Source organism: Hipposideros armiger, unplaced genomic scaffold (assembly GCF_001890085.2).
Source record: "Hipposideros armiger isolate ML-2016 unplaced genomic scaffold, ASM189008v1 scaffold_30, whole genome shotgun sequence".
Taxonomy (NCBI): Eukaryota; Metazoa; Chordata; class Mammalia; order Chiroptera; family Hipposideridae; genus Hipposideros; species Hipposideros armiger.
In genome coordinates, this window is record NW_017731380.1 from 2,035,380 (window position 1) to 2,062,225 (window position 26,846).

General features: G+C 39.9%; 1 protein-coding gene across 5 annotated transcripts in view; it reads left to right on the top strand.

Annotated features, from left to right (window-relative positions):
- The window catches only part of ITGB6 (integrin subunit beta 6), a 129,759-nt gene that overhangs the window by 38,175 nt on the left and 64,738 nt on the right, over positions 1-26,846 (top strand). The window contains exons 2-7 of one of the 5 annotated variants that reach the window (XM_019636872.1): positions 15,726-15,778; positions 15,975-16,201; positions 16,317-16,392; positions 17,133-17,212; positions 19,740-19,944; positions 20,573-20,819. In XM_019636872.1, coding sequence (XP_019492417.1) covers positions 16,157-16,201; positions 16,317-16,392; positions 17,133-17,212; positions 19,740-19,944; positions 20,573-20,819 — 653 coding nt within the window. In that variant the 5' untranslated portion in view covers positions 15,726-15,778; positions 15,975-16,156. Of the gene's footprint in view, positions 1-15,725; positions 15,779-15,974; positions 16,202-16,264; positions 16,281-16,316; positions 16,393-17,132; positions 17,213-19,739; positions 19,945-20,572; positions 20,820-26,846 lie in introns of those variants that run through there. The other 4 variants (XM_019636873.1, XM_019636874.1, XM_019636876.1 and 1 more) reach the window with 4 other exon arrangements.

Below are 26,846 nucleotides of genomic sequence, written 5' to 3' on the forward strand. Positions count from 1 at the left end.
GTGTCACTGGCCCTCATATGTGGGATCCGAACCGGGGCCCTCTGGCATCCCAAGCGAGTTCTTAACCATCGCGCCACTCGGCCGGCCCAGGAAAAAAAATTTTTGAAATTCCTAAAATAAAATACATGTGATTAGAAAGAAAGCCAATTAGATTGAAACATAATTATTAAAATACTGAAAAACAAACTTGTGTTATAGTAATATATGTACCTCTGTATTAACACTTTAAATAACAAGGCCCAGTGGCAGGTCTAATGTCTTCTGTGGTTTTGAGACAATAATGAGTATTGACAACATTTTGAGATATCTGTAACAAGTATAAAGTGATGTGAAAAATATGTGTGTTTCCTCTGGGTGAGAGTTATAGGTCCTGCTAGTATGATAGTGGTTTGTTTTCTACATTTATAATGGAAGGAAATATTTAATTTCAGTCTGGGATTAGTACAAATGAAGATACAATATTTTCCTTCTTCCAAAATCACAGACCCCACCCCCCACACCACTGTTCCTCCCAGGTTCTGTTAACAGATAAACCTCAGGTTAAGAATATGTATATTAAAGGACTGTTTCTAAGTAAAACATAAGCTGTCAGTGCTCAACAGAGATCACAGAGATACCTACTCAGGTAATTTGGAGGTGACCCACTGTCTCTATGGGAAGTTGCCCACTGAGCTTGCTCACCACCGTAACTAGCACCGAGCATCGTGTCTTATTAGTAGATGTTCAGTGCATATTTATTGATAGGCTGTATGAAGAGAGGACTGGAGACAATGGAGTGGGGTTGGACTTGGCTCACTGAAGGCCCTTCCTGTTGCCCTTACATTCTGAGACTCAATGGCTTTCTGACAAATGCAGAAGGAATTCACTGAAGCCAGCTCAGAGTCCAATGACTGCCAGGAAGTGACCACAGGAGACAGAGCAGGCAGGGGCTGGAGCGTCCATGCAATTCCATGGGGGTGGAATGGGGTGGGGGTTGAAAGCTCAGCACTGAGTTGTAACTCTGTCCGTGAGATAAAGATCCAGATTGGAACATGGGGGCCCTGCATCCGGTGACTACAGGGAGTAATCAAGGGGCAGAGAAACAGCTGAGGCTGCCCAGTTGTTTTTTTTCCTGCTGTGTGTCTATTAGGATGGGCCAAGAATAGGAAATTCATTCATCAGGACCCTGGCTCATAATTCTTTTGATGAGAAGATCATTTGTAAGCGTAAAGTCCTTTTGTGTTTCTGACAAATGTTATTACATGAAAGTGTTTGCTGAGGATGTCCTGCACCCTTACCACCCAAAAAAGAAATAAAAGAGACTGAATTCACACAGCCTTGTGAAGTTCCTGGCAGGACTAAGTGTTAGAAACTAAGACTATAATATTAAACAATTGTTATGTGAATAATAGTTATACAAACTAGACACGGTCGAATACATTTATGTCAAATGAGACATTTACCCAAGTTAACCCTTTTGTATTAGGAGCCTCTTGTTGTACAAAAGAGCAATAACAAAAATGGCTGTCATTTTTTAAACATGCCTACCATGCACCAGATGCCTATGTAATTTTATCTCATTTAATCCTCACAACCACCCTGTCATGGGTTAAATGGTGTCCCATCAAGAGATAGGCCTACCTGGAACATGTGGTCTTATTTGGAAAAAGGTCTTTGCAGATGAAATTAGTTAAAGATCTTGAGATGAGATCATCCTGGATTATTTGGGTGGGCCCCAATCTAATGACAGGTATCTCATAAGAAGAGAAAAGGACACAGAGAAAGAGAAAACTCAGAAGAGAAGGCCATGGGAAGATAAGGCATTGGAACAATGTGTCGACAAGTCAGTGCCCCAGAAGTATATCTGAACACCAAGGATTAGGAGTGAGACATGGAAGGGATTCTCCCGCAGTACCTTCAGAGGATCCAACCCTGCCAACACCTTCATTTCAAACTTCTGGCCTCCTGAACTATGAGAGAATAAATAGCTATTGTTTTAAGCCCCCCAATTCCCACCAGTATTTACCCAAGGCTCTGAGAATCAGGGAGCTATTGTTCTCTTACTGAAAGCTGCCCTTGTGACTATGGCCAGTCACTGATGGGGGCTGACCTGGGTGAGGTATGCTCACTACTCTGCTACCTGCACTGACAAATAACTTACATAATCCAACTTGAAATAATACCATTAGGGTAACAATAACTTAGTACAACGGTCAACCACATGCCTGGAATCAAGCTGCCTGGACTTGAGGCCACCTTTCCCATGTAGTAACTATGAGACCATGGCAACTTATTTAACCTCTCTCTCTGCCCCATTTTGTGTGTGTGTGTGTATTGCGGAGGATTCAAGAGGAGCCCAAGGAGATGTGGCAGCAAATGTGCTGTAGTTTCCTAGATGGGATTCTTGAACAGAAAAATGACATTAGGTAAAAAGTAAGGAAATCTGAATAAAATATCAACTTTAGATAATAATGTATCAATATTGGTTTATTAATTGTAACAAATGGACCACACTGATGTAAGATGTCACTGATGGGGAGTAATAGAGAAGACTGAGTGTGGGGCATATGGGAACTGTGTGCTAATCTAAAGCTGTTTTCAAATACTAAATTAAATATTTTTAGGATGGGGAAAATATCAGTACTTCACCTCACAGTGTGATAAAGATTTAGAACAATGCCTGGCACATTGAAAGAGCCCTTGTTTGCTATTATTGTTTTAGGGCTATTATCAGGACCAAAGAATTTGTATTTGCAATGTTCCATGAACAGGCTAAATAATTTTTTTCAAAAATAAGATGATGCTCTATTTGTAGAGTAAGGTTGTACAAAATGTTATTGTAACTGTGGTTTTGTCTCACTCCAAAGCTAAGTAGAACCAAATAAAGTCACTAAACATTCTTCCATACTTCAGTATCTCTTGGTTGTTTGATTTTCAAACTATGATTTCTGACATCCATTCTACTATTAAATGAAGTTCAAATGAATAATCTTGCTTGTTTATCTGAGAAACATGGAAAAAAAACAGATATAGCTTTAAAATATGTATTCATGCTTTAAAAAAATCTACTTGGCTCAATTTTTTAGACATACCTATATCACATTTTACCCTTTCCTTGGAAAAACTCAAGCAGAATGAGTTACAGTGACTCTTTCTTTGCCGTTTCTTTATCCCATAAGGTAGATAAATTGCCTGGTTTCATATAGTCACTTTGATTCCCATCTCAGTGAAAAAAATAACACTTTCATTGTTAGAGAATGAAACTGATCATCTAAGAAGTGAGGTTTTTCAAGAGAAGAGACCCAGATTCAAGCAGATTGTTCTCATCTTGCCTGAATCCCTGCATTCTAAGGGCTTGAGGAAGCAGGGAAGAAAACAAGTTTGGAAGAAAATGTTGTACACTTTCTCATCTGAAGGGATGCTTCCTACCCAAAGTAGAGAATGCTGTTGTCTTAAGGGGACTAGTCTACTAGATCTTCTGGAAGCAAGACAGATTGATTGATGATTGGCAGGTGAGAGCTTTGAGGATGGGCTGTTGTACCAATGAGGAACAAGCAAAGGGCAGACTCAAGCAGCAGGGGAGAGTGTGTCATAGCAAAGTACAGCAGTGCTTGAAATCCATTTCACAGGGAAAGCCTGCCAGGGTCATTCAGTACTAAGACTATAATACCTGGGCTTTCTAAGTAACCAAATCAAGCATTAAGGTGGGGGCCTGAGCTTAGAGATTCTAATGAGTCATCAGGACCCCAAGTGGTATCATCTAAACAGACCTGTCCTCTGGACTTCCCAAAAGAGAATTTTCTCCAGGCAAATCCATCTTGAAAGATCTTTGAATTGGATAACACATTGAAAATGTGGCAGGAAACAAGTGAATTCACACCTGGATTTTCTAAAGAAATCTGGCTACAATTTTCAGATTTGATTCTCACTGTCCTGGATAGCAGGCTAGATAATATTTCATAAAACTTTCAGTATATCTATTCTCTCTCCTAGCACTGCTGAAGTTATGTTAGGTGGAAATGGATCCAGGAAAGCTAATAAATACATGAGAAAAAAAGGCTTTCTCTAAGCAAATACTTTTTTAATGGTTAAGCAAAAGTACGCAATTTTCTTCACTTTGTTTAATAGGTTAATGTGCATCATGAATTTCTGATATGGGACATTAATAATCTGTATCAACTATACTATAGGAACATTTCATTATCAGGGCAAGGATTAATGGTTTGGGAAATAATATTGATACACTATTATTATCTGAAGTCTATACTTTATTCGGTGCTCTTCCTCCAGTGACATACACAAAAATAAATCATTCTGTTGGTTGAACTAACATTTAAACCCTGTCTTCCTAATCTTGAATGCCTAAAGTTTAGGCCCTAAACCATTTCAATATTAATTTATACTGTGCGACAAATGTCCAACAATCCACCAAGGCCAGGACTGAACCAGGGCTGACAACTGTATTTTCCATGCTACTGTGCATTACTCTATTAATGTCCAAGATATCATAATTTCATCAATGTATAAGGAATATTTGCCCAAAAAAATCCCCAAATTTTTGCAACTAGCAGCAGCATTTTTTTCTGTCAAAAAAACTTTTTTTTTTTTTTTAAGATTTTTATTGGGGAATTGGGGGAAGGGGAAACAGACAAGTTGCTATTCTTTTTGTTCTTCAGTCTAGTTGTGGAGGACGTTGCTTCACTGGCCCAAGTTGGCACCATCATTGCACTCTTCCTGGGCGAGGCAGATCAGTCGCCGGCTTCTGGACGGCCACTCACACTGGCTGCTGGCTACACACAGTAGCCCATGGCAACCCACCTGCCATCGCCGGCGACTCATGGCAGCCCAGCTCCAGGTCAAGCTGTTGTTCAGCATCTTAGCTGTAGAGGGCAGTGTCACTGGCCCTCGTATGTGGGATCCGAACCGGGGCCCTCTGGCATCCCAAGCCAGCTCTTAACCAATGCGCCACTTGGCCAGCCCTAAAAAAACTTTTATTATACATGTTTTGGTTGAAATTTTGAACTCCTTCATATGAAGAAAATTACTCACTACTTCAGTAAATATTGAAACTTCTGTTGAACCATTAGCTGCACTGTGCACCAGTTGAAGAAAGCCTGCTATACTCTCCTCAGCTACCTGGCATTGAGAAAGGACCATCTACAAGCATAGCTTCACCCAAAGTAGTTCTGAGATGACAGGTTGCGGAACAAGGCAGGCAGTTTTCATACCCCCTCAAACAATTCTCTCATATCTGACAACACATTGGAGCCACTTTTTGTCTGAGAGTAATTAAGCCCAACAATATATAGATTCATTACTCCTGTTGTATAAAAAATCAACATACCATCTTTAATTAGATATCAGTTGAATTTGCTTTTAAAGGCTTTCTTTTTTCTCCTCTTCCAGTTCTTGAGACATCAACAGGTGAATGACGATTAGGTTGTCTACATCACCCTCAATCCTCTTCCCTGTTTGGTTTTCTGTAAGCTGTCTGATAAGTTTGAGTGAGTGGCATCAGCAGCAATCAGAAAAAGCCATAAAATGGCAGGTGAAAGTAATAAATCCTCCACCTATCTCCTCAAAGATATTCCTCAGACATAATTCTTGGCAGCCATTTCTCCCAGCTTTTTAAAAGATACAATCTTCCTTACTATTGCATCTTTAAGGTCAAAAGAAGTCAGAAATCCTTCTTGTTTACAAGGATTTTTTTAAAAAAGTAAAATATACTGATCTTGCCTACTTTCTTGCAGTGGCCTAATGAGGAATACATTTTTTTTAAAAATCTCTTACGGGAGATCTTTTTCCTACTGAAACTGACCCAATAGTCTACCAGTGCACCTAGTGAGGACCAAAGGACCATGGAACTTTCCAGGTTTTCTTTTGCTTTCCAAATGCCATGTCATGGAGAATTCCAGAACAGAGATGCCAGCTAATCAGACTTTCACAGGACTGAAGGAACGTTAACAACACCAACATATAGACAGTCTCACTATAGAGCACTTGCTTGCATAGTTTTGGCCTTTCCTGATCTACTGCAGTACACATTTTATACAGTTATAACTCCACGTAACTTCACAGGTTATTAGAGTTGACTAGACCACACAGTGACTCTAACGATGGGCAGATATCAGATGATGTCTTTCTGACATGTCTGAAGAAATTTGTGGGTGATGGTGGGATTATCAAGTATGGGCCTCCATTACTCTTAGAGTCATCCCTGAGCTCCCGATTTCTCTCCTTTTCTACAGGCAATCCATTTGTAAACCCTGTCTGTCTTGGAAGTATATCCAGAATCCATCCACTCCTTCTACCACTAGCCAATAATATTGTGATACTGTATATGGTGTCAGATGGGCACTAGATTTATCAGGACAATCACCTCGTAAGTTATATAAGTATCTAATCACTACATTGTACACCTGTAACTAATATAATATTTTATGGCAACTGTAATTGAATAAAAAATTATTATTATTATTATTATTATTTAAAAAGGTTCTCTCCTCAGAATACAAATCCAGAGTCCTGAACATAATCCAAAAGGATCTCCTGACAGGCTCCCCACTGCCCCCTTGCCCCTCTGGCCTGTCCCCTGTTACCTCCTTGTGCTCACCCACTCCCTCCACTCCAGCTTCTCCGGCCACCTTGCTTGTCCCCAAACACTCCCCCTGGGGGCCCTGAACTTGTTCTTCATCCAGGGAGCTGTGTGACTCCCTCCCTTACTTCCCTAGAGTGCTGCCTAATGCCGCCTTATCGGAGGCCTCTCTCGCCACCCCACTTTGGTCACTCACTCACTTTTTACCATATTCATTTTTTTTTTAAGAATCTATCACTTCCTGACATCTTTATTTGTTTGTGTGTTGTCTGTCTCTCCTACAGAAACGTAAGCTCCATGAGACAGAGATTTTGTTGGTTTTAATCAGCACTTTATTCCCAGAACAACGCCTGGGACATTGCTGAATGAGTAAGCAAATGAATGAGTGAATGAATGAATGAATTAGAGTCCATTTTTACTAGTAATGACACTGCCCACTGCAGTCCCAGAAGTAAAAGACGGTACTTATCAGAAAAAAAAAATTGTTTAAAACCAAGGACTCCTAACACCCAGTTACACTGCTTGAATTATCTTTTTAAAAGAAAAGAGAAAATAATACTTAACAGTTTTGTAATCTGTAAACGAAAAAAATCACTTTGCAATTGATATTTCCATTTGTTCCCATGGACTTCCTGCCATGGCGTACCATTTGCTTCTTAGATAGGGAAATAGGGGCATAAAGAGATAGTCTAAGTCTCAGAGTCAAGTTTGAATAAACTTACATACATTCCCTGATATTTTATGGAAAATCTCATCTTTGGATTTACTCCACAAACTAAAGGACAGAAGGAGCTCAGTTCTTTTAGACTTCAAAGTAATTTCCGAAACCTGAGGTGAGTGTTTCTCAAACAGGCCGAGCGTACAAAATTTGTGTCAGGCTTGCCAAGTGCGAACTGCCTTCTTTTAACCAGCAGTGTGACTGATGTGACTGACTACTGAGCCCCAAAGTGCGTGGAGGGTGACTGCGCCTGGAGGACCAGGAGTTAATCCTGTGTCATCTCCCCGCCACAGGAAATGCCCGTGACCATCCTCTCCTGGACTCAGCCACAAGCCTGGCTCCCAGACCAGTGGTGTCACCCTCCTTTGAAGGGCTAGGCAGCATGTTTCGTTTCATTTGTTTTTAAGTGATTTGTTCCAGACTTAAATACAGCAGGAATAAAAAAAGGATCCAGGCCCACATGTCTGCCTCATTTTTGGTGGTGAACGAACAACAGAAAAACCCAAAGGGAGACAGCTAGATGCAGAGCTGGAACTGGAACAAGAGGTTTAGAGATTGAGAGACAAACGTATTTAAAGTTTTCTTGCAGAATTTTATTTTTTGCTGACAGCTGCTTTATGAATCTACAAACATCTCTTATCTACCAGGAGGCAGATTGTATGGTAATGCAGAGCTCAGGCTGGAGGGAGTGGTCTGTTTCCAGGGCTCTGCAGCCTGCACCACAGTGTGACGTTGGGCAGGTTAGGTAGCTTCTTGTGCCTCAGTTTCCTCATCTAGTAAATGGAGGTAAAATAGTCTCTACTTCATAAGGGTTTTGTGCCTGGCACACGGGAAGCACTCCATGAAACTAACTACAATAAACAAGAATCCTGAGTGAAATCAGAGTGGGGGGTTTACTGTTAAAGAGATGAAGCCCCAGTTTAGACCCCTAGCTTGCATTCCCAGCTTTCATTCCTAGCTTGCATTCCTTTCAGTGGCTGGGAGCTGCAGGCAGCTCTAGGAGGGGATGGGAAGCCAGATTACCATCAGGAAGCACTTCTAGGTGACATTTCTGGTGAATTGTCTAGGGTGATATCAAGAAGAAAGGGCCTGGAATCTCCAAGCCTTCAGTAATTTGTTGTCATTTTTTTTATTTCTCATTTTAAATAGACACTTTTATACTAATTTATGTCCAATTTGCATTCCTTTTCTTAAAAAGTTTTATCCCCCTCCCAAACCCCAAATCATATAATCTTTAGGCCCCATAAAATCTGGTTGCATCCCAGAACAATATAATTAAATCTTCACTATAATCCTGAAAAGTGAATATTATCACTATTTCACACTCTGATAACTAAAGTGCTAAGAGGTAAATGCCATCCCCAAGGATATACAGTGGAACCTGGCAGGGCTACAATTTGAACCCAGATCTCTCCATATACAAAACCTAAATTTTTCCCATTTTATCCAACTTCTTTCCATCGTGGGCATCATGAAGACGTTAAAAAGTAAGCTCCAAAGGCCGGCCAAGTAGCTCAGTTGGTTAAGAGCTTGCTCATGAGTTTGAGCTCTGAGCAACAGCGGTTCGAGTCCAGGCCCGTGCTGAGCTGCCTCTAAGCTGCCAATAGGTGAGAGGATGGCTCAGCCAAAAAAAAAAAAAAAAAGTAAGCTCTGGATTTGAGCAGATATTTGACACCCATGTTCATAGAGGCACTATTCACAATAGCCCAGAGGTGGGAACAACCCAAATGTCCATCAGTGGATGAACAAAATGTGGTATATACATGCAATGGAATATTATTCAGCCTTAAAAAGGGATAAAATTCTGATACATGCTACAACGTGGATGAACCTTGAAAACATTATGCTAAGCCAGACAAAAAAGGCTTCATTGTGTGATTGTACTTATATGAGTTACCTAGAACAGTCACATTCATAGAGATAGAAAGCAAAATGAATAGTGGTTGCCAGGGGCAGGGAAATGGGAAGCTATTGTTTAATGGGTGCAAAGTTCCATTGGGGATGATAAAAAAAAGTTCTGGAGATAGATAGTGGTGAAAATTGCATAATTGAGTGAATGCACTTAATGCCAATGAACTATAACTTAAAAATGGTTACAATGATAAATTTTATATTATGAGTATTTTACCATGTAATAAAAACAAATAAAAAAAAGTAAACTCCAGGCTAGAATGTGAGACTCAGGACACTAAAACCTTCTCTAGCGCTTAGCATATTGTAAGTATTGTACACTAAGATGACAGGAAACTGTTATACATCCTTCATTAAAAGAATTTTTCTAAAGGTCTTGAATTGTGAAACAAAGGTATCACTTCCAGATTCCCTGCTTCCCATGTTACACACATCAGCAAGTCTGCCGGAGTATCTACAAACAGCCCGCTGTGCTGTGCATCACACACAGTTACATAAGGGCCAGGGCCAAACACAAAACATCCATTTCCAGTATCTTCTTTTAGCTACTCACTCTGAAAGGCTTTTATGGAAAGACAACCGGAGGTGGACTTGTCACTGGTACTTGAAATTGTCGTACAGCACGTAATCACAGCAAGGTCATCCCAGGAGCTGGCAGTCATAACTCAGGTCCCTAGGGTTTGAATTGGCTCCCAGCCAGGTTGACTCAGTGTTTACTCTCCTAGGAGTGTTTTGAGGTGCCCTGGGGCCGGCCCTGCTGGGCCCTAGATTGTCATTTTCTTATGTGGATGAGTGGCTGGGTCCAGGAAAGACCAAGCTAAACACAGTGAGTCAGATGGGTTCACATGGGTTCCTGAAGTCAGAGCTCCACTGAATACAGCCCATTTCTAAGTCTCAGAAGCAAAGTCCAGTTGAAGGGCAGAGCACAGGAAGTGCTGCTTCCCTAGCGGTGAGGTGTTCTGTTAATCCGCCTTCCCCCTGCTCAGACCCTTTGAAGAGGGCCAGGCCTCCAAGTGGACGGCAGGATTCTATCCTATGGGCCTGAGCAACCTGTCTGAAAATGTAGATGGTGTGCCTTAGGATCTCTTGATTAAGGAATACAGAGACCACCACCTCAATCACCCACAAGGGATGGGAATTGGTTATAAAAATACGCACTGCTCTAAAAGAAACAGGATGCTGGGGAAACCCAGGAAGAGCCAGGCCTCAGAGAGCCCTGATCTGGAAGGGCATTTGGGATCCACAGCAGCTCTCGGCCTGCGTTATCGTCCATCCCCTCCACGGAGTGAGTTTGTCGGTCCGACTCTAGTGTTCCTCAGCTCCTGTGGCTCAGGGGCCCTTGTCTGCCGCATTTACTGCTGATGCTCTCAGCCTGCCACCTCGTCTGCTCATCACAGCTTTCCTTGGCCTGGGCTTCTGTCTCCTAGTAGCCGCCTATTCCTCCTAACACTGGCTCACTCCTGAAGCATCGTGTTCAGTCCTCTCTCTACCAGCCTCACTCAGCTTCCATTACCAAACCCCTGATTTTTGTTTACATTTTCCAGTTCAAGTCATACACACAGAAAGAGAGAGAGAGAGAGAGAGAGAGAGAGAGAGAGAGAGTCTGGTTGGCTTGACTAAGAAGGACACAATGTTTATTCAGGACTTTTGATGGGGGCGCTGGCCAGCTCATGGAACAGGGGCATGACGGGTACTTTCCAGAAGAGGGCGCCAGGCACCACACCTTCAGGAAGCAAGAACGCTATCCTGTGCCTTATAGCCTGAGTGCTGCCGAGGTGAAAACAGAGTGGATGGTATTTTCTTGTAGCCTTGTTCTACTTTGTATTTTCTCTTAAATTCAGCCGCTTTTCTCCACTATGCATCGTGAGCTCTTCTCAGCTTTCATCACAACCCAAGCCGGGGACACCCTTTCCCTCTCTTAATTGCATTATGTACCTTCTAAAACCATTTATGCATTTACTCATCTATTTACTCAATATTTATGGAGTACTTGTTTTCTAACAAGTACAATACTAGACAATGAAGACATAAAATTCATCCATTTGCTTGATAAGTGTTAATTGAATACTTACAAAATGCCAAGCATTATGCTACTTGCTGGGAATAAAAAGATAACTAAGACAGTCCCTGCCTGATACCTACTAAGAAGTCAATAAATGCTTGTTGAAAAAATAAATGTCTTAAAAGATCTCACAGCCTAGTGAGGGAGAGAGGCAAGGATTTAGGCAATTACAAGCAGAGTAAAAAGGGCTATCTTGGGGAAAGTTCCCCGGGAGAGAGGCCTGGAGAGAACAAAATAGTCGTCCTCTGGGAAGTTCCGGTAATGTCTACACTGAGACCTGATGGTGAGTTGAGTTAGACACGTGAGAGGAATGAGGAGGTATGGGCCTTCAGGCAGGCAGCACAGAAGCCAGGTACAAAGGCTTGGAAGTGAGGGAGGGGCTGCAACTGGGAATGGAGAGCAAATAAAGCAGTGCGATTATGATTTTAGGGACTGGATAGAAGTCTGTACATGGGACAGTACAGGGTTCTTGATTTAAACACAGGTCACATTGAGTGTCTGAAGTTCCCCTAGGACCTTGTTGTTGCTGAGTGCATCCAGTTAGCAGAGGAGCATGGAGATGATCGGGCAGTGGTATGTACCACTCCCACTCATATCCTTTTGACAAGAGCTAAATCACCAGGGTTCTCTTAACTGCAAGACAGGTTGGGAGAGGTAGTCTACCTATGCTTCCAAGAAGGAGAGATTTTCATGGCAGCTAGAACCTCAGAGAAAAGTTTCTAGGGAGTGGGCAGATGGAGAGTTGTGCGGGCATTCCTGATTCAGCTCATCCAAAGTGTCTGATGACAGCTTCCAGGGAGGGGGGGGTAGATGGGCAGAGAGACATGACACAAGACTTGAGGAAACCTCTGGAATCCAGGGCAACACTGATTAGTCCAAGGCATGCCAGGCAGTCTTGTGGGATGTAAGATCTTATCTTCCAAAAGGAGATTTGAAACTGCCCAGTCTAGAGTCAAAGGAGGGTTTCAAGTAAGCGATTGTTGAGAACTGTGAAGGGTTTAAAATTTTACTTGCAAGCTAACAAGTTAGATCATCACAAATTCATAGATGCTGATAGAGAAATGAGATGCCAGGGTCAGAGATAAAGGACTTTATAATTCACAGGGATAGCAGTAGCCAGAGAACCAGCATTTTCTTCCATCAGCTTCCCAAGGTCAATCCCCACAGGGTGAAACAAATGGGAAGAGGTGACACCTGCACAGGTGGTGGTCTGTGTTACAAGAGAGAAAGCCTGAACTTAGGGAAGCTGAATCTTTTATAATGGGCAGTAAACACGCCTGCTCCCGGTTCTGAAGGGTGACACTGTATCTTCCAACATGTCAGCATATGTGCTCTTTAATCTGGAGGGAGACATAATCTCTATTGTCAAAGGCTGTTCACTTTACGAACATTCTTGAAAAGATAATCTGGAACAAAGGCAGTCTGTGCCTTGCTTGCAAGATGTGCAAAAATTGGAGAATCGTCTTTCAACAAAGATAGGTTCCTTTTTAGCAAGAAGGAGTGTTCTTTAGAGAGCAGCTTCGTTTACTTGATCCTTCTCCTCCTGAGCTCTAAATACTGGTTGGACCCAAGGCTCAGTCTTCAGAGCGCTTCCCTTTCTTGAGGATCTCATTCAGCCTGATATTTTTTTAAATTTTTTTATTGGGGAACAGTGTGTTTTTCCAGGACCCATCAGCTCCCAGTCAAGTAGTTGTTTCAGTCTAGTTGTGGAGGGCATGGTGATCTAACTGGCAACCTTAGTGTTATGAGCACTGCGCTCCAAACAATTGAACTAACGGGCCACCCTCATATTTTTAGATGTTATCAGCCTCATATCTTTAAATTCATGTTGAAGATCCCAAATTTACACCTGATAGTTCAACATCACCTCATTTGTAGACTCAGGTATCAAACTGCCTATGTGACACCTTCACTTGGTTATCTTCTAGATGTTTCAAAATTAACATGTTCTTGAGTCCCATCCTCCATATGAAACCTGATCCTTCCCCAGAGTAACCTTTCACAAGAAAGAATAACCTACACTCAGTTGCTCAAGCCAGGAATTTCTGTTTCTTCCATAGCTACGTCAAAGCACATCCTGTTTTCAAATTACATTCTGTCTGACTACCTCTACCCTCCAGCATCACCAACTTCTTAATCCCAACTACCTTGTCTCTTTCCTAGACAGTAACCGTAAATTCCTAATTGGTCTCTCACCTTCCAATCTTGCCCCATACATTCTAACCTCTGAGGAAGCTAGAGTGACTCTTTCAAAATGTAAATTAAGTAATATCATTCCTCTGCTTCCAATGACATTCCAATACATTTAAAATAAAATTCAAGGTCAACAATACATGTGATCTGACCTCTGCCTCTCAATCTGACCTCATCTGCTACCACCCCTCCCTCCCATCTTGTCCTCCACTGTCCTTGAAAATGCCCAGCGTTAGGCTGTTTCAGGGCCTTTGCACTTTGTTGCCCAAGTCATTTAGGGTTCTGTCAGATGTCAGCTGAGCAGAGAGAAATCCTTTCTGACTATCCTAAATAAAATAACACACCCTTTCTATCCCTCTTCATAATTTTTCATAGCCCTTATCGCAGCCCGAATTTAAGAATCTGTCTCCCCACTACTGCTCCCCAACCTAGAATATATGCTTCATCTGTCAAGTATTAGGCTTTGCTCATTGACATATTCTCTGCTTCTAGAGAAATGCTTGGCACAAAGTAGATGTTCAATAAATGCTTGTTGAATGACTAGATTAATAAATGTACAAATAAATGAAAGCTAATACTGGATTAAAAAAAATGGAAGCAATATCAGGGACACAGATAATTCTTGCCTCAATCTTTCTTCTTCAAGCTAAATCAACTGATTTCACATACTGGATTTTTCTCCCCAAAGGCACACTTCTAATTCTTTAATAATTCTGGTTTCTCTACAGGATGCTTGCCATGTTCTTCTAGGTTCTTGTGTATGATGGAGTTTCAAAATTGAACATAGCCTTCTGAGAAGAAACTGAACAGTCTATAATTAATTTTCCTTTCTTCACAGGTTTCAAATGCTTGCTTAGAAATGCACTTTTAAATGATAATTTTCCAGAATTTAAGCCCAGCCACAAAGAAGCCTACCTAAGGTCAGATAGGTTGGAGAGTAACAAAGTGAATATTTGATTCTTACCTCTTTGTAGTCTCTACAAATCCCAAAACATCCTCTTGAATACATTAGGAAAATATATGTAATCAACCTCATGAATTTAGCCATAGATTGTATAGATTTTAAGTTTGTCACTCTTTTTTTTTTTTTTTAAGATTTTTATTGGGGAATTGGGGGATAGGAACAGTGCTGGGAAATTGGGGGAAGGGGGACAGACAAGTTGCTGTCCTTTTGTTCTTCAGTCTAGTTGTGGAAGATGTTGCTTCACTGACCCAAGTTGGCACCATCATTGCGCTCTTCCCGGGCGAGGCAGATCAGTCGCCGGCTTCTGGACGACTGCTCACTGCGGCTGCTGGCCGCTCATGCTGGCTGCTGGGTACATACGGTAGCCCATGGCAACCCACTGCCACAGGGGCTGCAGCCTACGCCGTCGCCGGCGACTCACGGCAGCCCAGCTCCAGGTTGAGCTGTTGTTCAGCATCTTAGCTGTAGAGGGCAGTGTCACTGGCCCTCATATGTGGGATCCGAACCGGGGCCCTCTAGCGTCCCAAGCCAGTTCTTTTTTTTTTTTTTTTAAGATTTTTATTGGGGAATTGGGGGAATTGGGGGAAGGGGAACAGACAAGTTGCTGTCCTTTTGTTCTTCAGTCTAGTTGTGGAGGACGTTGCTTCACTGGCCCAAGTTGGCACCATCATTGCGCTCTTCCCGGGCGAGGCAGATCAGTCGCCGGCTTCTGGACGGCTGCTCACTGCGGCTGCTGGCCGCTCATGCTGGCTGCTGGGTACACATGGCAACCCACTGCCACAGGGGCTGCAGCCTACACCGTCGCCAGCGACTCACAGCAGTCCAGCTCCAGGTTGAGCTGTTGTTCAGCATCTTAGCTGTAGAGGGCAGTGTCACTGGCCCTCATATGTGGGATCCGAACCAGGGGCCCTCTGGCGTCCCAAGCCAGTTCTTAACCATTGCACCACTTGGCTGGCCCTTAAGTTTGTCACTCTTTTGTTCAACAAATAACTGCGTCTTCTGTGCCAGGTAGTGAGCTGGAAGCTGGGGCAGTACCTGAAAAAGAACACTTGGTCCCTGTCAGGAGGGGTTCAGAGCCTTGGGCACCTCTGTTTCTGTTCCCATTGCTGTTGTTTTGAGACTAACTCTGGTCAAATTTCATTTTAATATATTATATTTATTTCCAATATTGCTTTTTAAATAAGAGTTTTATAGTTATGGGAAAATGTCTTTCATCTAATTTGAAAAACAAGGGAGCACAATGTTTTGCTTTCCCTAACCCTCCTTCTAAATTGACTTTAAAACAATAATTTTTATTTTTCAGGGTTCATTTCAATTCTCTGAATAGGATTTCACAATGGAATACAAAAACCTCAGGTATTTTATTTTAGCTCATTTAAAAAATTCTCCTTACATATAAGTTAGATATTTGTGCTTTATTTATCATCTTGACTGTTTTTATTAAATTAAAATTATTTTAGAAACAACTTTAAATCATATTTTAATTGCTCTTTTGACTTTTCATGGACCAATATTTACTAAATATTTACCAATATTTATGAACTTCCTCTAGGATGCAGAGAGAATAGAATTTACACAAAAATATCTACTGAATGAATTCCCCCACCTTCTTGGTGATTGTACACCTGCCTTCCTTATAAGGAGAACAAGGAAGTAAATCATGTTGAAGTTGCTTTTAAGCACACCTTTTCTTCTTTACCTGTCCAGGTAGCCTCTGTTTTCATTTCAGTCTTAATGAAAACTTTTTTATTTACGTCTCAAGTTTCTTTTCAAAGCAGTGTAAGTAGTATTTAACATTTTACACTTTGAGAAAGGAAGACTTTTAACACTGTTCAGCTTTGGTCTTGTAATGTTGAAGGTAATTCTTTTTTTTTTTTTAAATCTGTTTGCACAGCGAGAACTGAAACGAATGGGGATTGAACTGCTTTGCCTGTTCTTTCTATTTCTAGGAAAGAATGATCACGTACAAGGTAAGACTGAAGCTTTCGGAAATATTGCTTTCGTGATATGCTTGACAAACCTGTCATTTGGTTCAGAAACTAGATCTGAAGTCATTTTTTATTTGATCTGTTTGATTGCTTTTTTGCCATTGAGCGAACACTTTAACAAATCACAGGCAGACAGAGGGCTGTTCCCACAGCAAATTCTCTGGGCTTAAGGTAAATAAATACAAAGCTTGCATTGGCATTTTAATGAGGAGAATTAAACAGCATTACTGCACAATAGAACTCCTTAATACCTTTGTGGGAACCATTTTGGTAACTTTCCTAGCTATTTGATTGTACAGCAAGGACTTCCACTTAAGAGTAATAACCTTGAGAGAGAAAAGGGATTTAGTTTAAACACAGAAATGTAGTACATTGAAGAGAGAAGTCTTTTAAAATGGGTGCCAATAATCTTTTTAAATTAAAGTGGATGGTAATGAATGAGGATAATAAATATGATGACCCCATGTTTGCGAACATTAAGATATTTTTATAGTTTAAGAAGAAAAGAATGATCCTTCCTGGGCAATGAGGCATGTATGTTTTCAACGTGATAGATGTAAAATATGAACTTTGCTATGAATTGCTAGCATTTGAGGACTGATCTTTGAAGACTAAAATACACTTTGGTATTGCTTTGTTAAGTACTTTAAGAGCCATAAGTCTGGGAAATGGAGTGACTGAGAGTGTGCTGACTGTCCGTGTCTTGCTGGGTTTAAACACAGGTGGCTGTGCCACGGGAGGTGCAGAAGCCTGTGAAGACTGCTTACTCATTGGACCTCAGTGTGCCTGGTGTTCTCAGGAGGTAAAATAAATGATCTCAACATGTTTGTAAAAACTGCAGTTCCACTTACGTTAAAGCCCTCAGTGGTTGCTCTGATGGTGTCCTGCTTTCTACGGGGTTATAGCAGTGAAACAAATGGAGAAAGGGAAATGCACGCATGAGTCACATCCGTGACTACTTTCAAAAGCAATTTGCAGAGGGAGTGAATGTCAAATTATTCTGAAAAATATTTAACTCGGGATCCTTTATTTAACCTGACTCCTCCTGTTATTTTAAAGCCATTTCCTAACTGCTTGCATATCAAATGCCAAGGCTTGGGTCATCAGAGGTCATGGAGATGATATTTTTCTAAAGCTAACCATATGTTTGACTTCAGTACCATCGATGTATTCCATCTGGGAGCCAGGGTCCATTCTGAATCACTGCTAGGTTCTAAGGGAAGTGTTGTAGGTTTGGGGTAAACTTTACTGTTCAAACATTATTCAGTTCTTTTAAAAATTACATTTACATGAGCTTCTTGACTCTGTACCATAACAATGACAAAGTCCAAAACTGACATTCCTCATCTGATCAAACTGAAAATGATGTGAAAGTAGTATAAGAAGACTGGGGAATGTATAACAAGCCATCATGAGTCACAGCCTCTTGTGACAATATAGAGCAATCTGTAAATGATTCTTGGTAAGAAAGAGCTGCCTTAGCTCTTTCTGGATTTAAAACAGTTCTCTACTGAATCCCACTAAGAGACTCTAAACATCAATTAAAACATTACCAAAGCCAGTTTCAGCAAGGGCTGATATCATGCTCAAGAGGAACAAGCCTGGACGCCCGACTCTGGACCAGGCTAGACTGTTAAAACCCACCTCCCAAGGTGAATATGTCTCGTGGAGGAGGTCTCACTGACCACAGAGCACAAACTCAGCGCCCTCCCTACGTTGACTGATGGGGCACAAACAAAAGTGCGAGGGAGTTATGCTTTCCTTAAGCTCGTGTATCAAAAGTTGGTTTGATAATATGCCAAGGGGGAAAAACAACAACATTTTTTTTACATTGACTCCCTGAAAAAGGCAGTATTAGTTTCATGTCAGAGACATAAAACAATAAATCAGTCTAACAAAATGCTCACTTCTGGAATTTTTATTTAACTGCATTTTTTTAGCACTTACGTTAAGAGAGTTTCTTAAGTCACTACTGATAGCTTTACTTGTGGATGATACCCGGTAGCCAGTTATCATCAAATCTTAAAGCCAGATTATTCTAAAAGTTCACTCTAATAGTATTAGTTATATAAGTTGAGGCAATTGAAGCAAAAAGCAAATTAGGCTTCTGCTTAGAGCAGACAGAAAATAAGCTCTGTGTTAACACCAGCTCTGATCTTTCGGCAAAGACTGTGATTACAGGTGGTAACAGTGACACTGTGTTGAGAAGGATTCTGAGGCCTGATCCAGCCTGTTTGCCTCCAATACATCATGGGAAGTTACAGTTTGCTACATTTGGCCTAGGGCCGCAAATACGCACAGGCCTGACTGACACATAACAAATTATATTCTCAAGCATCAATTCCAGAAGAAATGTAACTCTCCTAGTTGGTGAAAACAGCAAGTGACTTAGAATTCTCATTTCAATTCTAAGAAATGAGGGAAATGATATGAGCATTGGTTTGCCTCTCTCCAAGCATGAGAGTCAAAGGGCCTCAAGTTTGACTTTGCTTAGAGCCTCACAAGCTCTAGAGCAGCCTTAACTATCAGGTAAGACAGGTATTTGTCTCTCCACTCCATCTTTATTTTCCGGGCATTGTAGGGTTGGAATGACCACGTCTCTGCCTGGAAACATTCATCTCACTGCTTCCTGACCCAAGGTGGATCTAAACGGGACTGGGAAACATCCTGAGTCTCACACAAAAAAGCAGTCCTCTATACCATATTCTCTTTCACTTCCTTTCCCCACCTCCAAAGCTTGGAAAAAGTTCTAAAAGACCTTGAATTGAACACTTTAAGACACCCAGTTTAAAGTCTCCAAGAGGTTAACTTTAGTGAAGGAATGCTGTTAACATAAGGATGACACATCCATGAATTAAACCAGGACAGCAAGCTAGATAAGGAGTTGTCACAATCCTTGCCCTTTGGGAATTCACAGAAAAGGCTCTTTGTCACTGGATTTTGTAATAGATACCCTGATAGCTTGGACAGTCCTAGGATTCGCCAAACCTACAAGTCATCTGTGACAAATTCACAGGCTGATGTCAACTGTATAACTCATCTGTCTCAAGGATATGGTCATGGCACAGAAGACGTTTTAAACAAATAAGCATTAAAAAAAACCTGTTATATAAATTCAATTGAATATAATAAAAAGAAGAATGCAGTTTTACTCAGAATTTTAATGGCAGAATTCTCTGATTCTTCTTCTATAACTTGAGACATACGATCAATGTCAGGCACACAGGATATGATTTACTGAGCATGGCAAGATGCCTAACGAGCAAAGCAAGCAAAATAAAATTTTATCTTATAAAGAAGTGCAGATTTGTCTTATTTTTCTCTTTTAGAATTTTACCCATCCGTCTGGAGTTGGTGAAAGATGTGATACCCCAGCAAATCTTTTAGCGAAAGGATGTCAACTAACCTTCATCGAAAACCCTGTCTCTCAAATAGAAATACTTACCAATAAGCCTCTCAGTGTAGGCAGACAGAAAAATAGCTCCAGCATTGTTCAGATTGCACCTCAAAGCTTGATTCTTAAATTGAGACCAGGTATGTTATGATTTACATGAGCATTGGCTCATGTAAATAAATCTAATGTTATACGGTAATACCATTGTTCCATTAATATGCCTACCTTGTAGCATATTACATATCATTGATTATTATCACTCAGGTTTCCCATTCTTAAGGAAATAGAGAATCGCTAGGCTAACACTTTTTTTTATTCACATTGGTCACTTGTGCTCCAAATGTGTTACTGAAAAAGCCTTATCTGGTAGTCACCACTTGAATTGCTCAAATGTTGTTAGGGTTTACCTCACATTTCTTCAAGAGTTGTAATGTAGCTTTAAATACCTTTTTATTTTGCTCTTCTTTTCTAAAACCACGTACAAAAAAAAATTCAGCTTATCTTTCATCTAAATGGATGCTAGTTCTCCCAAGGAGATATAAAATATCCTAACTCTTACCTCCTTCAGCTGCTCTAAACACACTGCTGAAAGATTTTTAATGGGCTCATTCATTTATAAACTTGACCACATAGTTTATGAAATCCTAAATATCTTCAGTAACTTCTTATTGAAATGAAATAGCCAGCTGACCCAGAGACTGGCTAGTCCTAAATAAGTCACGATGCCTTTTTACGGATTTGTTTCTCTTTGCCGTGGGGGCTTTGCAGGCAGTGAACAGACTCTTCAAGTGCAAGTTCGTCAGACTGAGGATTACCCGGTAGACTTGTATTACCTCATGGACCTCTCAGCCTCCATGAGTGATGACCTCAACACAATCAAAGAGCTGGGCTCCCTGCTTTCCAAGGAGATGTCTAAATTAACTAGCAACTTTAGACTGGGCTTCGGCTCTTTTGTGGAAAAACCCGTCTCTCCTTTTGTGAAAACAACACCAGAAGAAATCGCCAACCCTTGCAGGTAAGTAAATGACTCTCTGGCATCTTTGAACATTGATTTTCTGTAGAGATATCCCTGCTCTGAGTTACACTTGGCAGGAGCTTACTAACTCCCCGGCATTTCCCTCCTGTCTGGTTTGATCTCAGCAGCTCGCTCAGTTGCTTGGGTTTTTCAGAAGCAAGGGGAAATCATCTTAATACATGGTTCTAGCTTTGGGTCCTTGCAGCATCTGTGTAGGACAGGATGTGGCAAATGTGGCTTTGTGTTCTGCAGACAAGGGGATTGAGTCTTTCACTATAGGTTCCACTGACCTGTGCCCATTCCCAGGCCCTTTGAGACCTTCTATCCTCAATGACCACCACTTTCTGTGGCCATTTGACAGTAGCACACACTTTCTCAGAGTATCTTTTTCCATACAATGACTTCTGCCAAGAGTCACATTTTTTTGCAGCTTCCTGGGACATACTTTGGGAAATGTGTGTTTCTCTTCTTTGAAGGAGGCCTTTGCAGGCTTCACTGCTGCCAAATTCAGTAGGAAATTAGGCAGTGACTCCATTCTAATATACAATAATCAGCTATTAAGACAGCATATTATTCAGCTGATGGCCAAGGGCGAGTTGCTTTATGTCTTACCTGTCCAGTCAATGACATGTTCAAAATAAAATTTAATGTATCTATTGAAAAAGAGCTACAATTTGGCCTGTGCCAGACCCTGTGCTGAGGTTTTACATTCATGACCTCATTCAGTCTTCATAATAACAACAAGTCAAAGCAGATTCCATTATCCCTGCTTTGAGAGGTTAATAATTGCCCAAGGCCACATGACTAATCAGCGATCTGTACTAAGATCTGCATTGGTCCAAAACTAAGCCCTTTACTACTATGAATCTAGTGTATATGAAATGACTTTCCAACCCCCCAATGCCTTTTTTTTTTAATTTAAAGATTTTATTGGGAATTGGGGAAGGGGAACAGTGTTGAGGAATTGGGGGAGGGGAACAGCCAAGTTGTTGTCCTTCAATCTTAGTTTTGGAGGGCGCAGCTAGTTCCGCTCCCAAGTCCAGTTGCCATCCAGCCACCTGTTGGCAGCTCTTGGCCGCTCAGCTCAAGGTTCCATGTTCAATCTTAGTTGCAGGTGGTCGTAGCCCACCATCCCATGCGGGAGTCGAACTGGCAACCTTGTTGTTAGGAGTTCAGCTCAGGTGCAGCTCAGGTGTAGGTTTGGCCCATGTGGGAATCAAACCTGTGACCCGGTTGCTCAGAGCTCGCGCTCTTAACCAACTGAGCCACTCAGCTGGCCTCCCATTGACTTTTAGTACTTGTATACAGCCCAGGCATCAGTCTCTATAAAAGACAAACTAATTTTTTTTAATTAAAATTTATTGGGATGACAGTGGTCAGCAAAACTACATAGGTTTTAGGTATACAATTCTATAATACATCATCTATATATCACATGTGTGTTCACCACCCAGAGGCAATTCTCCTTCCATCACCATATATTTGACCCCCTTTACCCTTATCTACCCCCTTCCCTGCCTTACCCTCTGGTAATCTCTAAACTGTTGCCTATGTCTATGAGTTTTTGTTTATTTGCTTGAAAAGACAAATCAATTTTGTAATATCATTTTAAGATGTTACAGTGTGGTTCCCAACTAGACTCTGACATAGCCAAAAATTATTTGACCCTGAAAAGGATTCACCACTGATTATAACGGTTAGGAATTGTGCTTGGTTGCAAGTATCAAAGATAGTGTCTGTCCCTCGCTGGCTTTTTTTTTTTTAGGTATAATTGACATGTACTAAAACACACACATCAGAAATGTTCAGTTTGATGAGTTTTGAATATACCAATGTAATCACCACTTAAAACATGATGTGGAACATTTGTATCACCTTGGAAAGTTCCCTGATGCCCCATTACAATCAGTTCTACTTCTCCTGAGGCAACATTCCTTGGTTTCTATAATTTAGCTTAGTTTTGCCTATTCAGGGATTTTATATAAATGGAGCAATGTAGTATGTACCTTCTGTGTCTGCCTTCTTTTGTTCAAAATATTTTTGAGTTTCACCCATGATTTTGTGTTTATCAGCAGCTTGTTCCTTTTTAAGTAATAGTCCATTGAATGGATTTACTACACTTTTTTATTCATTCTTCTATTGGTGTACATTTTGGTTGTTTCCCATTTTTTGGCTATCATCGAAAGTGTTGTTATAATCACTTGCATATAAGTCTTGTGTGGATATATGCTTTTATTTCTCTTGGATAGACACCTAGAATTGGAATTGATGAATTGCATGATAAGTATAGTTTTAATTTTTTAAGAAATTATCAAATTATGTTCCAAAGTGGATGTACCATTTTGTATTTTCATCAGCAATGTGTGAGGGTTTTAGTTATTCCAAATCCTTGCGAACACTTGGCATTGTCAGTCTTTTTAATTTTAGCGATTCTAATAGGTATGTATCTCATTGTAGCTTTAATTTGCATTTCCTTAATGACAAATAATGTTGAGAATTTTTTCATGTGTTTATTTGACATTCCTGTACCTTATTTTGTGAAATATCTTTTCAAATATTTTGCCCACTTTTAAAAATTAGTTTGTTTTCTTCACATTATAGTTTATGAGTTCATTATATATTCTAGATAAAAGTTCTTTGTTTAATATATGTTTTGCAAATATTTTCACCCAGTATGTGGATATATTTTTATTTTTCTAGCAATGTCTTTGGTCAAGCCAAAGTTTTTAGGTTTGATGAAGCCCAATTTATCCATTTTTTATTTTATGGTTAGTGTATTTGTTGTCCTAAGAAATTTTTGTCTACTGTAATGTCACAAAAATTCTTCCTATGTTTCCTTCTAGAAGCTTTCATGGTTGAAGTTCTTGCAGTTATGTCTATGGTCTCCAATTAGTTTTTGTATTTGGAATGAGGAAAACGTCTAGGTTCATTTTTTTGCTTCCATGCAAATATACAATTGTTCCAGCACTATTTGTTAAGCAAGATTTTCCTTTCCCCATTGAATTATCATGATGCCTTTGATAAAAAGCAATAGACTGAATATGTGTAAATCTAATCCTGGGAACACTATTCTGTTCCATTGAGCCATTGAATATACCTGTGTAGCCACTAATGTCTTATAGTCTTGATTACTGTAGCTTTGTAAAAATTCTTGACTTTGGGAGTATATGTCCTCCAGCTTTGTTGTTCATTTGTTTTGGCTATTCTAGATCCTTTGCATTTCCACAGAAATTTTAGAGTCATCTTGTCAATTTTTTCAAAAAGTATCCTGAGATTTTTATTACAATAGCATTGAAACCAGACATCAATTCAGGGAAAATGGCTATCTTTATAATAGTGAATATTCCAGTCATTGCCCATTACATATATTTCCATTCATTTAGATCTTGTCTCATTTCTCTCAGCAATGTTTCATCATTTTCAGGGTAGAGATCCTACATATCCTTTGTTTGATTTATTCCCATGGACTTTTTAATGCTATTGTAAATGGTATTTTTAAAACATTTATTTTCTATTTGTTTATTGATAACTTGTAGAAATGCAATTGATTTTGCATATTCACTTTGTATCCTACAACCCTGATACATTTTCTCATTGGTTCTAGTCTGATTTTTTTGTAGATTCCTTAGCATTTTCTCTGTATATGACCATGTCATCTGTGAATAATAATTTCTGTGAATGACCATGGGGAACAATGAATATGGAATATTACCAGAGAAAACAATCAAAATTGATAAACTTGGATGGCTCATCTAAGCTGGAAGCCTAGCATTCTGAACTAAAAATAACACCCTGTCCTTAATCAGGCTTCTAGAAATAAATGCAGTCTGGCTTTTTATAGCTTTGACTGCATTTCATTCATGCATTCATTTATTCACTCAGCCATTCAACAAAAACTTACTGGGCTCCAACTACGGACCAAGCATTGTGCTAGGCATAGGGGACTCTGAAAGAAAACAATCTGGGCCCAGTTTTCAAGGAGCTGAAATTCTTTGGAGAGCAGGCACATGGTAGGGCATGGTAGTTAAGCGCATGATCTTTGGAGTCAGCCCTGGGTTAGGTCCTGATTCATCTACTCTGTCACAATGTCACCTTAGGTAAATCATTTTACCTCTCAAAACTTCAGGTGAGAATAACAGTGCTGACCACACAGAGTAGTTGTAAGGATTGGGTGAGATAATGGAAGGAAGAATTTGGTTCTAGTCTTGACTTTCAAGCTCTAAGTAAATGGTAGCTACTGTCGACAGCAATAGAGTAAGGTTAGGGGGATACCCGAGCATGGGGACCCAAAGGAGGATTATATATTTGATCTCTTTAAAGGGCAATATTTTCCTGTTTTTTAAAAGTGCTTCTTTTATTCTTATTGGCAAAATTACCATTAGTTAAACTTACTAAAAAAAAAAGTTCTTTTTTTTTCTGCAACCTTATATTTTTTCCTTTTTCATTACACCCTTGATTCTCCCAGTTTCTTTGTCTAAATACCACCCACACACACACACACAACCACACACATATACACACCAAGAACTTAAATACTAAACCTAAGAGTCAATCCTTTGATCAATCCAAACCTTATAATTATGGAATAAAAATGTTATTTAGTAGAAAAGCAATAGAGATAAGAGGACAGAGCATAGAGTTTTTCAGATCTGGGTTTAAATTATAACCTTGGACAGAAACTTACTCTCTTTGAACTTGGTCTCTACACCTATAAATGGGGACAATCATAAGAACTGCATGAGCTCAGAACATAACAACATTTAAAACAAGTATTGATTTCCTTCCTCTCATCAACATTTAGTATCTCTAGTTATTTAATCTAGGGGTCTGCAAACTTTTAGACCTCAGGACTCTCTTACACTCTTAAACATTAAGACCCCAAAGAACCTTAGTTTATGTGGATTATATTCAGCAATATTCACCATATTAGAAAGTAAAATTGAGAAATTTAAAAAAGTAGTTATCAATTTATTTAATAATTATAATAAGAAATACACTGCATATTACTATAATAACACATCTTTATGGAAAATAACTATATCTTCAAAAACAAAACAAAAATTAGCAAGAGGAGTGGCACTCTTTACATTTTTACGAATCTCTTAACATCTGGTTTAATGGAAGACAACTGGATTCTCATATCCACTTCTGCATTCAATCTGTTGCAATATTTTGTTTTGGTTGATTCCATAAAGAAAGGCAAACTTCACATGTACAGTTGGAAAAGAGAGAAGCATTTAACAGCTTTTTCTAATGTCTGTGGACATTGCTATTACATTCAAACTAGACAAGAGGTAACAGTTAGTTTCAATGTGACATCTGAAACAATATCAATGAACTTTTCATATCTTGAATATGAAATCTTTTCATATTCATTAAAAGCCACTGGTCTGTCTTACACTTTGAATGGCTTTTACCAATGTGTGTGGTTTTGTAGTATAATGCTTTGGCCATTTGGAAAATATTGTTTCACTGAGTTATTCAGATCTTCCAAATGTCATGATACAAAATTTTAAAAAATCACATTTGTTAATATAACCATCATTATCATCAGATAAGTCTTGATGTATTGGGAAGCTATTAATCTCATGGGTGGCAGATGACAATTTTACAAAATTCTAATTTTCTAGTTATTTCAAATTTTATCACTGTCAATAAATACAGACAATTGTTTTCGTTGAAGTGACAGGCTCACTTTCTTCATTTTGAAGAGCAGCCTGCCAAATACCTAAGTTGGAATAATAGTTTGGCTGTCAAACATTCTTTTGGGTAAAAACGATAGTCTATAAAAAAAGGGGGGGGCAGTTCAGTTCAAACAATCACAAAAGTGCTTCTCCACTATAATCATTGTATGTCAGTGTGCAGCAGAAATTCTGTATGCATATTTCTGATGTGGTCACACAGTAATATATATATTTTTTTAAAGATTTTTATTGAGGAATTGGGGGGATGGGAACAGTGCTGGGGAATTGGGGGAAGGGGAACAGACAAGTTGCTGTCGTTTTGTTCTTCAATCTAGTTGTGGAG